Source organism: Giraffa tippelskirchi, chromosome 1 (assembly GCF_054371585.1).
Source record: "Giraffa tippelskirchi isolate mGirTip1 chromosome 1, T2T-mGirTip1v1.2.pri, whole genome shotgun sequence".
Taxonomy (NCBI): domain Eukaryota; kingdom Metazoa; phylum Chordata; class Mammalia; order Artiodactyla; family Giraffidae; genus Giraffa; species Giraffa tippelskirchi.
The window spans coordinates 177,096,134-177,109,361 of NC_137275.1; the positions used below are offsets into that span (position 1 = coordinate 177,096,134).

At 44.1% G+C, this 13,228-nt stretch overlaps 2 protein-coding genes and 1 long non-coding RNA gene across 18 annotated transcripts in view; 2 read left to right on the plus strand and 1 right to left on the minus strand.

The window, feature by feature from the left end:
• Nucleotides 1–2,416, minus strand: part of LOC145512800 (protein SPATA31F3) — an 84,906-nt gene extending 82,490 nt beyond the window's left edge. For all 5 annotated transcript variants that reach the window (XR_014058846.1, XR_014058843.1, XM_081507443.1 and 2 more), the window contains exon 1: nt 2,131–2,416. Coding sequence is in view for 3 of the 5 variants with exons in the window: in XM_081507443.1 (XP_081363569.1) it covers nt 2,131–2,203 (73 nt within the window). In the remaining 2 variants the exon portion in view is untranslated. The remainder of the gene's footprint in view (nt 1–2,130) is intronic.
• Nucleotides 981–2,388, plus strand: LOC145512898 (uncharacterized). The gene is made up of 2 exons (XR_014058911.1): nt 981–1,056; nt 1,272–2,388. It is a non-coding gene; the product is annotated as an uncharacterized LOC145512898 (long non-coding RNA).
• A 108-nt stretch (nt 2,417–2,524) lies between the features above and the next one.
• PHF24 (PHD finger protein 24) overlaps nt 2,525–13,228 on the plus strand; it is a 28,166-nt gene continuing 17,462 nt past the window's right edge. For 9 of the 12 annotated variants that reach the window (XR_014058771.1, XR_014058783.1, XR_014058786.1 and 6 more), the window contains exon 1: nt 2,525–2,712. The gene's annotated coding sequence lies outside the window, so the exon portion shown is untranslated. Of the gene's footprint in view, nt 2,713–7,411; nt 7,537–13,228 lie in introns of all 12 variants that reach the window. The other 3 variants (XR_014058785.1, XR_014058794.1, XM_081507159.1) reach the window with 1 other exon arrangement.

A 13,228-nucleotide genomic window follows, 5' to 3' on the forward strand; every position in this document is an offset into this window, starting at 1 on the left:
TGCAGGAGACATAAGAAATAAGGGCTCCATCCCAGGGTTGGGAAGATCCCCTGCAGAAGGAAATGGCAACCCACTTCAGTATTCTTGCATAGAGAATCCCATGGATAGAGGAGCCTGGCAGGCTACAGTCCATAAGATCGCAGAGTCGGACAGGACTGAAGTGACTGAAGGAAATACACACGTGTGTTCCTTAACCCAAGCACCTCCACTCACAAGGTAATCTGACCCTCTAATCCTTGGAACTTTCACTGCATTTCATTCCTCTATTGAGCACATCTCATTTTCTGTTTAGCATTATGGTTCTCTGTCAATTATCTGTTTCCTCTGGGCGATCACATCTCCTTGAAAGAAAGAACTGTGTCTTACTCTAATTTGCACCCCTTCTAGTTCTCAGCAAGATACACTTTTTTTCTTAAATGAAGGAAAGAATTCACCAACAAAGATTTACATAGTGATACTATTACAGCCTCATCTTCCATTTAACCCTGTCGAACTGCCTAGAAATAAAGCACTTACTGAAAACTGTTCAGAGGACCCTATCTGTGAAATCACTATTACAATGTAATTCTAAAGAATTAGAATTTGGGACCCCCAGACTATATGTAAAGCTCTCTTCTCTTTCATGTTACCAAGCAAAAAAAAACAAACAGTGGCTCTTGAGAAACAAGCACTAATTTTAGAATTCTGTATACTAATGATTAGCAGCCAGTTCTTTCTTAGTGGCAGTACAGTTAAATGGTTAGGAATTTGGGGTCCGATGTCAGAATACCTGGATTTCAATCTCACCTCTACCACATATTAGCTACGGGACCTTAAGAAAGTTGTTTAACATCTTTGTGCCTCATTTTCATCACCAGCAAAAGGTAGAAACAAATAATATAATACAGAATCTCAAAGGGATGGTGTGAAAATTAATGATTTAATATATTTAAAGAGTTTAGAATAGTATCTGGCACTTTGCTGAAAAGTCATAGCAATATGTAGTACTTTTTTCTTTTTTTAACTTTTTATTTTATACTGGAGTATGGTTGATTAACAATGATGTGTTAGTTTCAGGTGCACTGCCGAAGTGATCCATTTATATATATATGCTGCTAAGTCGCTTCAGTCGTGTCCGACTCTGTGCGACCCCATAGACGGCAGCCCACCAGGCTCCACCGTCCCTGGGATTCTCCAGGCAAGAATACTGGAGTGGGTTGCCATTTCCTTCTCCAGTGCATGAAAGGGAAAAGTGAAAGTGAAGTCGCTCAGTCGTGTCGTGTTAGTTTCAGGTGCACTGCCGAAGTGATCCATTTATATATATATGCTGCTAAGTCGCTTCAGTCGTGTCCGACTCTTAGCGACCCCATGGACTGTAGCCTACCAGGCTCCTCCGTCCATGGGATTTTCCAAGCAAGAGTACTGGAGTGGGATGCCATTGCCTTCTCCGATTTATATATATACATGTATCCTTTTCCAAGTTTTTTTCCCATTTAGGTTGTTACATAATATTGAGCAGAGTTGCCTGTGCTCTACAGTAGGTCCTTGTTGGTTACCTACTTTAAATATTTACCTTATATTCCCTATTGGTAAGTTTCATGACATTAAGAACAAACTGAATTCTTTTTTGGAGGGTCTCCTACAGTACATAACAGAATGAAACAAACACTAGATGTTCAAAAAATGTGAATTGTATTTGAGATGTAGGGAGTGAAAGCACAAGAAAATGAACGTAGGTAAAAATGTAAACACAATTTAAATAAAAAGTTTTGGCATTTCATTTGCATATTTTCAGTAATTTCTTTACAACTAGTGCTAGGGGCTTTATGACTTGGTCTTTTCCTTGCCCTCTTCAGAGCGTGGTGTTTGGTGAAGTACATGTCAGAACTGCTGGCCTCCTGACAAGCTGGCTATTCAAACAGTCTGAGGGATGAGGTTGCTGCAGCAAAAACTGGGTTACATTAAAGTACATTACTTTGCTGCTGGAGATGAAAGGCCAATAATCTCAGGAAACAGCTCACAGAGAGTTGGGCCAGCCGAGCACTTCGTGAAGGCTCATTTGGACCCTTCGCAGTAGGGTACTGCGAATGGGCAGCTGGCCTCGACAGGAAAGACAGAGCCCGGCGAGGCCGCTGGTTGAGTCATTCTCACCTCCCCAGGCAGGTGCAGGCGGCGGGACGCTTCGGCTTCGCCATTGCGCGGGCGGGACTGGGAGCGGCCGCATTCCCCGCGGAGCCCCCTCCTGGGCCGCCTTATCCGGCGGGCACTGACCTCGCCGCGGGCGTCTGGGCTGCCGCAGTCCCGGCCCGCAGAGTCTGGCGCTGGTGAAGGGCGACCCTTGGCACCCGGACCCACGACTCGTCGGGTCGGGCCGCGGAGCCCAGGTGGAGCCGCGGCCCTCCCGCCATCCCTCGGCGCCTCACTCCCGAGCGCGGTCGCCGGCTGAGGCGCAAGGGCCGCGCGTCTCAGCGCCGGAGGGCGGGGCGGGGCGCGCGCCCCTCAGCCCGCGGAGGTCGTCTCGCGCGGGCGCACGCGCCGCCGCCGCGAGGTGGGGAGGGTGGGTGTGCTCGGGGCGCGCGCGCCGCCGCCGCCTCAGCCTGCTGCTCCGCCCGCGCAGCCTGCTTCTGGCGCTCGGTCCCAGCACGCCGGCTTCTGAGCGGCCATGGGCGACGCAGGGCCCGCGGTGTAGAGTCCGCCAGCCCCGGACCCGCGTCCCACACCCAGAAGGTCTCGGTAAGCGGGGGCGGGGGCGGCGGGGACCTGGCAGGCACCGTGAGGGGCGAGTCTGCGGGCAGCGAACAACCCTCCGCGGACTCAGAGGTGTTGTGGGAGCCGTCCCCGCGGGGTCCCTGTGTAAGTGGATGAACCCCGAGTGTTCCTGCCTCTACCCTTTGGGCGAGCCCCGGAGGCGGTGTGCGGAACCGCCCCCATGGAAGACCCCTGCGCTAGTGGAGGCTCCCAGGGCTGTCTCTGCGTTTGCTACCACCGGGAGGCCCAATGTGGAGGACACTATCCCCAGAGAGACCGTTCCCTGAGTACCTACGGGAGGGCAAAGGTGGTCTCTAGTACTGTCTCGGTGGAAGACCATTTGGGAACGTAGGGGAACCTTAGGTGCTTGCACCTGCTACGGACCCCACAATATACAAGAGGACCTGAGACAGTGCCCAGTTCCACTGCCTGGAACGAGCCTCTGACTGGGAGGAGAGGATCCTGCCGTGGGATCCAGACCAGGAGTAACTTCCCATATGCTCAGAGGTCTTTGGCCTTGACGTGCCCTAACTTGTGTCCCTCCTTCACGGTCGAGAGTCAGGGGTCCTGTGGGGCTGCGTCTTTGCCCATTCGCCCCCCCACCCCATTACAATTCTTGTTCTCTGTGGTAGTCCAGTTGGCTCCAACTTGGAGGCAAGAACTTGTATAAGAGCACAGGGTGAAAGAGAGGGGAGGACCAGTGATGCCTCTGAAGCAGAGAAAGGCGATTTGAGGCCCTGGGCTTGACCCTCAAGATTAAAAAGCAGTAAAATCAGGTAGAACAACTGACTCAGCCAGATCCTGTATAGAAGATCCTTTGACAGAAGAAAATAGGATATGTAAGATTATTGAGCACCCATGTTCCAAGTACTATACCAGGGATGTTTAACATCTCATATAATTCTTACAACAGCATTATGAAATTATCCCCTTTTAAACATTTGGCACTTTAGACTCAAGAGAGGTTTAGCAATTTGCCCAAGGTCACAAAGCATAGGATCTTGAAATCTGTTTTTCTAAGTTTATTTGGGAAAAAGTATCAAGGAGAGGCAGAAGCAAGAATATTTGTTAATAAGTTACATTAAGATACCAAGCATAGGGCTTTGCAGTGGTATACACACTCAGTAAATGTGGTGATTAATTAAGTGGATGAAGGCAGTTTAACTGGGGAGGAGACTACTGCAGGAATTGATTTCCACTGAATCCCCAGATTTCAGGGTGTGGCTCCTTCACTGGCAGTCCCACTGTAATGATCCCTCTGGGTGGCTCTGTACTTAATTGGGTCTGGGAGAGGCCTCTGGGTGTGGTCTTTGATGGGATTTGCTCTGGGGGACTAGTGGAACCTTTCAGAGGATGGAGTATTCTGAGACTACCCTCCCAGCTTGCAAAATCCTTGAGGGAGAAGACAGAGAGAGTGATCACTTTTAGGAAGCATGACCCACAGTGTCTTTGTGGCCATCTGACTACATGCACTAGCAGACATTGGTCCACAGATACCACTCAGGACACCTGACCAATAGTGCCTCTGTGTGATGAGGGGGAAGGCCGGAAAGGCTCAGAGCCAAGGAAGGAATACTGGGAGTCCATCATCTGAGGAAGGCAAAAGGTCTGTGCATAGTGATGCACCCTTATCTCACTCCCTGGGCTGTGGTAGCTTTCATTCCACCTGAATCCCAAGGGTGTGAATTTGAGACCAAGGATAGACTCTGGTTTCTTGTCCAGAGTGGTGAGGGAGCTAAGCAATAGAATTCACCACAGAGCCCATTCTGGAAGAGTTTTCCTATCCCCCTTCCTTTCTACTTCCACATAGCCAAACCTAGTGACATTCTCCTTTAATAGAAGAGAGTTCCCTGGGCTCCTGGGGTTACATAGTGAAAAGAGAGATCAGGCTTGTGAGAAAACAGAACAACCTGGGTGTGGCATCTCATGCACTGCTCAGTGAAGTAAACTGACAGAGGCTGATACTGGTTAAGCACCTCCCCATTAGAGAGTTGTTTATAATCCCCTTTCAGTTCAAACCCTCTCATCAGTGTAACACACCAAAATAAACAGTGATACATTTTTTTAAAGAAAATCAGAACAAGCCTACAAATATGATCTTTGCTCTGATTCAGAGATTTGTCACTGGAGTTTTATTCCTAAACTGATATTTTCACTGAGGGCTCTTGGTATCACACCCATTCATGACCCTGGAAAAATTGTTAGGTGGCTCCAGGTGCTACATATCACTTCTTTAATGTCCAGCAATGGGTAAACATTAAGATTATAAAATTCTAAGAATATCTCTCCTCTAATCACAACATGAGTCTGCAAATCAAATCTTTCCACAATGGGTATTCACCAGGTGGCCTTAATCTTTTTTTTTTAAAAAAAAAAACTCTCTAAAGAGAAATAAAAGGTGAGAACATGGCTTACACAATTTCACTTCAGTGCACACAAATGAGTCTGGATTTTTCAGTCTTTAATCTTCCTCATCTTCTCTGACCACATTCCTATGGTTTTCTTCCTCTACATTTGCTATCTCTAGACAATGCTTCCTTTTTCTCAAACATATGAATAGTAGGACCTTCCCCAGCCCTTTTCTCATACTCCATGTATTTTTTCCAGTACACCTGTTCTGAAGTGGATCATATTTATGCAGATATTTCTTTTTAGCTACAGAATCTATTATCTTCTAGTCCTACATGCTTTTTTCCAGCAGTGCTCATGGTTTCTGCTGTCTTCATTTCCCAAATTGCTTTATTCATTTCTAATGGGAATATCATTATCCACTCCAACCCCTCAATCTTAATGACCACATTCTGACAGAAATGCTTACCAGCTTTGGACCAAGAAACCAAGACCATCAGTGTCCAGCTGGAGACATGATTATTTTTTCCATTATAACATCTCCTTTCATTCTTCCTCCCCTTCCAGCAATCCCCTCAGAGACTCATATACATTTACTAAGTGCTACCAACTGCCAGGCACTATGCTAGATAAATATGAGAGTTTCTAGCCCTTGAGGAGTTCAAATAGGATCAGTCTGCATTTCTCTAATCATTTAATATAACAAGAAAAAAGAGAGAGAGAGAAGTACAGCTTTACAAAGTATCTATAGGAATCATCATACAGTAGTATGTCTTTTCCCAGGCATCACTGAAACACAACTACTGTTCTGTGCCTCCTCTGGCAACACATTCTCAGCGCCTGTGCCATTGCCCTGCCAGGATTTTTTTTGCCCATATGCTTTGAGTGAACTGGCCACACTCTTGGCTCTCTCTGTGATAATGATGACAGTACCTTAGAGTTGGATAACTTACAAAGCCCTGTTATATACATGATCTCTATTTGGTTTTGAGAAATATTTCGTCTTACTGGGGTCTTCTTTCTAAAACAATAGTGTGGTGGCTGGCTGGCTGGCTTTCTCTCCATTTTTTTGTTTTGTTTCGTTTCATTTTGTTTTTTGAGCCTCTTAATCAGACTTACAGGTCTCCCAGAGGGAAAGACCCAAAGATTCACTACAGTCACTATGTATCAGCTCTTAGGCCATGAAGAGGAGTTTCCTATTGGGCCAAAGGCCAAGCAGTGTACTTACTGGTCAACCCTGGGACTTACCAGGGCTATGCTACTACCTGGCCTCAGAAAACCCAATTCTCTGGTTTGGGTTTCCCTGAAATCCAAATACATATTCCCTTCAAACAGTTTCAGCATACTACCTCAAACCAGTTCTTTGGGCTAATTCTTATGTAAAGGCAGGTTTCTTTGCCTATTTCCCTCCAGCACCTGGCTGGCTTCATACCATCTAAGCCATAATGGAGTCCTCATATAGCTCCATGCTTTGGCATGTGCTTTTTTTTTGTTTTGTTTTGTTTTTTGATTTGTCTTTTTGGCATGTGCTTTTATCTCTTCCTGGAATGCTGTTTTTTTTCTTTCCCACTGGGGTAACTCCCACTCATATTTCAAAATTTAGCTCAAGCAACACTTTTTTTTTTAAATCCTAAACTTATGCCCCCTACATGCACACATACTCGCACTGCTTTCTCACAGGCTGAGTAAGGTTCCATTTATTCATTCCACCAACAGTTACTAAGTGCCTAATTGATTCCTGACACATAGTAGGCTGCACTCAGCAAATATATGTAGAATCAACAAATAAGTAAGTTGTGATGATTAAAGTGTAATGAGTGAATTTAATGGGGCTGAATCTGTGCTTTAGGGCCTTAGAGCAGAGAACAGGGATTGTCTCCATCTTGCTGAAAAGCTCTGCTTGCTAAGTGCAATCACACCAGCTAATCACTGATGGTGTGCTATTCCTTAACTGTAGCTTTGCTTCTGTGGGAAGCCAGCACTGTAGTTTTTCATGAAGACTCATCCCAGGCTCCCAGAGGCTAAAGAGCCTGCCATAATTTTGTCCTCATGTGTATTAAAGCTTTTGGACTTTCAGAAAATATTAAACAACAGCACCTCCCTCTCATTCTCTTGAGCTGAGGCCTAGAAGACATATTTACTCAGTCTTCAGCCTTCTTGCTCCTTGGAAACCCTAGAAGAGCCCTGTGCAGTCATGGGTGACTGTATCTTCCTGGGCTGACAGAAGTCAGTGCTGCTGCACTGGATAAATGTTTAGAAGAAGAGAATGGACAAAGACAGGGAGATACCAGTTAGACCCCTTCAGGATCTGTAGACTGCTACTTCCCCCCAACAGAATGGCTGACTGGAAACAGACTCCATGAGCACTGTGGTGAGGTGCTGGATTCCTAAAGCAGCATCCAGACACTGGAGATCAGCCAGGCTATTTCAGGCTTGAATTTCCTCAAAGACCAGCAGAGGGTAAGGAGACTCTTCGATTGCTTGTGTTTAAAGTCTCAAGGTTGATGATGTGCACAGTGAATTTAAAGAGTCTATGCTGTGCATTCTGCAATTTGGAGACCCTGGTTTTACTGGTTTTCCATATCCTTATGGCTAGTCACCTTCTGTATTAGGTATGTGGCTTTCCTTGAGGCTCTCAGACAACTTTTTAGGCACATGCTACCTGGAGCCAATTGTCAACAACCTTGAAATTTTTCACCCTTATTTGCAGATGCTGTTCATGCTAAATTTCTCCACCCCAAACCCAGGAGGGAGGAGATATGTTTTTAAGTTTACTGCACATGCCCTCAGAGCAACTGCCATCCTCTGGGCTGGTCACAGTGCCCGGGGATAGAGCATAAATGCAGGGGACTGTTGACTTTGGTAATATTAGTCTCTCTCTCTCTTTTTTAATCACTGTGGTTATGGAAACTGGCCAAATTCTAAAATTCTGTAGCTCTCTCCTGTGGTCAGAGAAATCACCCACAACTACTGTATGATCACCTGTTCTCACCCTGGCTAGTCCTGAGTCAGCAGTCAGGGTCCCCTCTGGGAGAGCAGAGTAGATGTGATTATATGAGCAGGTGACCGTATAGCTTCTAGAACTGAACTTTGAAGATTTGGCCTGATCAGTCTCTCTGGCCAACACTGAGGTTGTAAAAGGGTAGCGACACCACGATCTCAAATAAACTTTTTCTGTTGCCTAGTTAACATGCTCTGTGGAAGGCAGTGAGAACCACTTAGATTTTTCTCCCTCTCAATCTCAGTGAAAATCTGGGATTCCTTTTAATATCTGCTAAAGCCACTCTGGTTGTTTTCCCTGTCCCCCAACTTAGAGGGGAGTTTACCTTGTTCCTGCCTAGGGAAGTCCTCATAACCTCCAAACAATCCCTTTTAGTTACTTTTGAGCCTTTTTGAAATAGCTGCCATTCCCATACAAGAACCATATGAAGACAAGTAAATGTACTTGACATTTAGCATGCCTAGTGAAGAGACTCCTTCCTATGGAGAGGGCTCCTTCCCAGGCTCCTCAGAGCTACAAATCTTTATGGCGAACTTTGGAAGAGGTTCCCTCACCATCTTCCCTTTTCTTATTTCTCCACCAGCTCCTGCTATGGAGCAACCCCTCCTCCTCTTACTCCCACCACTTTGCCCTTATAAATAATCTTACTGTGTTGTAAGCATGTGCTCTGCAGAGAATGGGTGTGCCTTGCACGCACATATTTAAGGCTGCCCACGTATGTATTACTGCCTGACAAATGCATCTAAAGACTTTTGTTCCCTGAAGAAAGATTCTGGTTGTCATCTGTTTTAGTCTTCTCCAGATCATAAACTCAGACAGCCCTGTTCTACCTTCTTGTCCCTCTTATTCACCACCACCTGCTCCTGCTCCCATGAGGTTTTTTCCCAAGCCTTCTCTAAGTACACATCCTCTGACAGTCGCATCACTCTTGGGACAATGTCTTTTTATCCCTCCTTCATCCTTGTTAGGAGGCAGAAAACCCCAGTTCCACCTATCAGCAAAACAAGTAATCATTAGATATAATTTATGGCATCTTTGCAACTTGATTTCCTTTTAACTCTTCTTCGTAGGACTCCTTCCAGCACAGGAGAAGCCAGGTTTTTCTCACCAGGCATTTGTTTTTACCCATCACTAATCACCGCCACTTGTTTCTCTAGAAATTAGGACTGATTTTGTTAATTTCTCAAACACCCCAGGTGCACATCATGGATATTTCAGAATACTTGCTTTTAATCAAAGTGTCTTTGGTATATAGTTTCAGTCCTTCTCCATTAATCATTAAGGGTTTCAGCGTCACTCTTGAAGTCTAATTCTGTTGCATCCTCACAATTGACTCTCAAAATTAAAGCCGTGTCAAGGCAAAATGACTTGGGCTCTTGTTTGGATTTTTGATGCTTCTTTTTAATGACTCTGCTCTACATTTTCTGCCTTTGTGGGCATAAGGTGGCCTAGAAAACTGAAAGGAATAGCAGTCCTTCAAGATCCTGTGGTCAGGGTCTTATTTTTATTTTTATGTCTGGCTGCCTGTTTTGATGGTGGATGTCATCTTCAGTCTTCATTGAAATTCCTTTAAGGACAGACTTAAAAATCCACTGCAGTGACATCATTAACAGTTGAGTAGCTAAATAGTGATTCTTAGCATCCTTAGAGAGAATAAGTGTTGTACAGGACTGCAATGTGTTGGGATATGCTTATTTTAGTTTTCAGTTTAGTTCAGTCGCTCAGTCGTGTCCCGACTCTTTGCGACCCCGTGAACTGCAGCATGTCAGGTCTCCCTGTCCATCACCAACTCCCGGAGTTGACCCAATCTTATGTCCATTAAGTCGGTGATGCCATCTAACCATCTCATCCTCTGTTGTCCTCTTCTCCTCCTGCCTTCAATCTTTCCCAACATCAGGGTCTTTTCCAATGAGTCAGCTCTTCGCATCAGGTGGCAAAATATTAGAGTTTCAGCTTCAACATCAGTCCTTCCAATGAACAGCCAGGACTGATTTCCTCTAAGATGGACTGGTTGGATCTCCTTGCAGTCCAAGGGACTCTCAAGAGTCTTCTCCAACACCACAGTTCGAAAGCATCAATTCTTTGGCGCTCAGCTTTCTTCACCGTCCAACTCTCACATCCATACATGACTACTGGAAAAACCATAGCCTTGACTAGATGGACCTTTGTTGGCAAAGTAATGTCTCTGATTTTTAATATGCTGGCTAGGTTGGTCATAACTTTCCTGCCAAGAAGTAAGCCTCTTTTAATTTCATGGCTGCAATCACCATCTCCAGTGATTTTGGAGCCCCAAAAAATAAAGTCTCACAATGTTTCCACTGTTTCCCCATCTATTTCCCATGAAGTGATGGGACCAGATGCCATGATCTTAGTTTTCTGAATGTTGAGCTTTAAGCCAACTTTTCACTCTCCTCTTTCACTTTCATCAAGAGGCTCTTTAATTCTTCTCACTTTCTGCCATAAGGGTGGTGTCATCTGCATATCTGAGGTTATTGATATTTCTCCTGGCAATCTTGGTTCCAGCTTGTGCTTCATCCAGCCTGGCATTTCGCATGATGTACTCTGCATATAAGTTAAATAAGCAGGGTGACAATATACAGCCTTGATGTACTCCTTTTCCTATTTGGAACCAGTCTTTTGTTCCATATCCAGTTCTAACTGTTGCTTCCTGACCTGCATACAGGTTCTCAAGAGGCAGGTTGGGTGGTCTGCTATTCCCATCTCTTGAAGAATTTTCCACAGTTTATTGTGATCCACACAGTCAAAGGCTTTGCCATAGTCAATAAAGCAGAAATAGATGTTTTTCTGGAACTCTCTTGCTTTTTCGATGATCCAGCAGATGTTGGCAATTTGATCTCTGGTTCCTCTGCCTTTTCTAAAACCAGCTTGAATATCTGGAAGTTCACAGTTCACGTATTGCTGAAGCCTGGCTTGGAGAATTTTGAGCATTACTTTACTAGTGTGTGAGATGAGTGCAATTGTGCGGTAGTTTGAGCATTCTTTGGCATTGCCTTTCTTTGGGATTGGAATGAAAGCTGACCTTTTCCAGTCCTGTGGCCACTGCTGAGTTTTCCAAATTTGCTGACATATTGAGTGCAGCCCTTTCACAGCATCATCTTTTAGGATTTGAAATAGCTCAACTGGAATTCCATCACCTCCACTAGCTTTTTTTATAGTGATGCTTCCTAAGGCCCACTTGACTTCACATTCCAGGATGTCTGGCTCTAGGTGAGTGATCACACCATCGTGAGTATCTGGGTCGTGAAGATCTTTTTTGTATAGTTCTTCTGTGCATTCTTGCCACCTCTTCTTAATAATCTTCTGCTTCTGTTAGGTCCATACCATTTCTGTCCTTTATTGAGCCCATCTTTGCATGAAATGTTCCCTTGGTGTCTCTAATTTTCTTGAAGAGATCTCTAATCTTTCCTGTCCTATTGTTTTCCTCTATTTCTTTGCATTGATCACTTAGGAAGGCTTTCTTATCTCTCCTTGCTATTCTTTGGAACCCTGCATTCAAATGGGTATATCTTTCCTTTTCTCCTTTGCTTTTCACTTTTCTTTTCACAGCTATTTGTAAGGCCTCTTCAGACAGCCATTTTTATTTTTTGTATTTCTTTTTCTTGGGGATGGTCTTGATCCCTGTCTCCTGTACAATGTCATGATCCTCTGTCCATAGTTCATCAGACACTCTGTCTATGACATCTAGTCCCTTAAATCTATTTCTCACTTCCACTGTATAATCATAAGGGATTTGATTTAGGTCATACCTGAATGGTCTAGTGGTTTTCCCTACTTTCTTCAATTTCAGTCTGAATTTAGCAATAAGGAGTTCATGATCTGAGCCACAGTCAGCTCCCTGTCTTGTTTTTGCTGACTGTATAGAGTTTCTCCATCTTTGGCTGCAAAGAATATAATCAATCTGATTTCGGTGTTGACCACATAGTGATGTCCATGTGTAGTGTCTTCTCCTGTGTTGTTGGAAGAGGGTGTTTGCTATGACCAGTGGGTTCTCTTGGCAGAACTCTATTAGCCTTTGCCCTGCTTCATTCTGTACGCCAAATTTGCCTGTTACTCCAGTTATTTCTTGACTTTCTACTTTTGCATTCCAGTCCCCTATACTGAAAAGGACATCTCTTTTGGGTATGATTAGTTTGCCAATACACTATTAATGAGTTGGGTCACTTACAGACTATAACCCTCCTAATTGGCTGGACTTTGTTCAGAGTTCTTATTATTTAAAAAAGCCACTAAGAGTCAAATGCACACCATTGATTTTTCCTCCAATGAATCATTCTTGAAAAAATGAGTTTGGTATGGCTATTCCAAGTCTCCAAATAAGTGTTTATCAACCTTTTTTTTTAACTTGTGCCTTCTTGCTGATAAACACTAATATCTTATGACTGCTTTCTGAATCTTCTCCTACAACTTCTGGGAGGGGTTTGCACTCAGCTGTTTAGAGGGATAGCACCTTCTGTATCTCCCCAGGAACAAGGAGAATACTGTCAAGCTCTGCTGTTTTGTAGTCTGTATTATATACCCCCCAAAAAGGTGATGGCTTCTAATATTTGTTTTCCAAATATAAATATATTACAATTGATATGCTTTTTCAATCCACTATTTCTTCCCTTTTCATAGAGTTCTGATATATATACCTCTTTATGCCCCAGTGAGAGTCATTGCTCTGAAACTAGTGTTTGTATTGGATTAAACCAGTTTTTTTCTCTTTATTTTTATAGCATGAATATATCACAGGTTCTCTAATAATTCTCCCACTAAGGTAATTTTCACCTTTTTATGGCTGTAAAAATAAATGCTCTGATAAATATTCTTTTACATATGCCCACAGGTCAGAGGATCAAACTCTTGTTATACAGTAAGGTTTTCTTCAGTCAAAAGTATATTAGTATCTGGAGAAGGAAATGGCAACCCACTCCAGTATTCTTGCCTGAAAAGTCTCACGAACAGAGGAGCCTGGCAGGCTACAATCCATGGGATGGCAAAGAGACACAACTGAGCACGCATGCATGAATCTAGAATCATTTCAAATTAAAGGTTTTTCTTTTTAAAAAATATGTTAGTACCGTCCAGATTTTCTAGACCTTCCAACCACACAGACTCTTAAGACAGGCTTGAGAACTCAATTCTTGCATC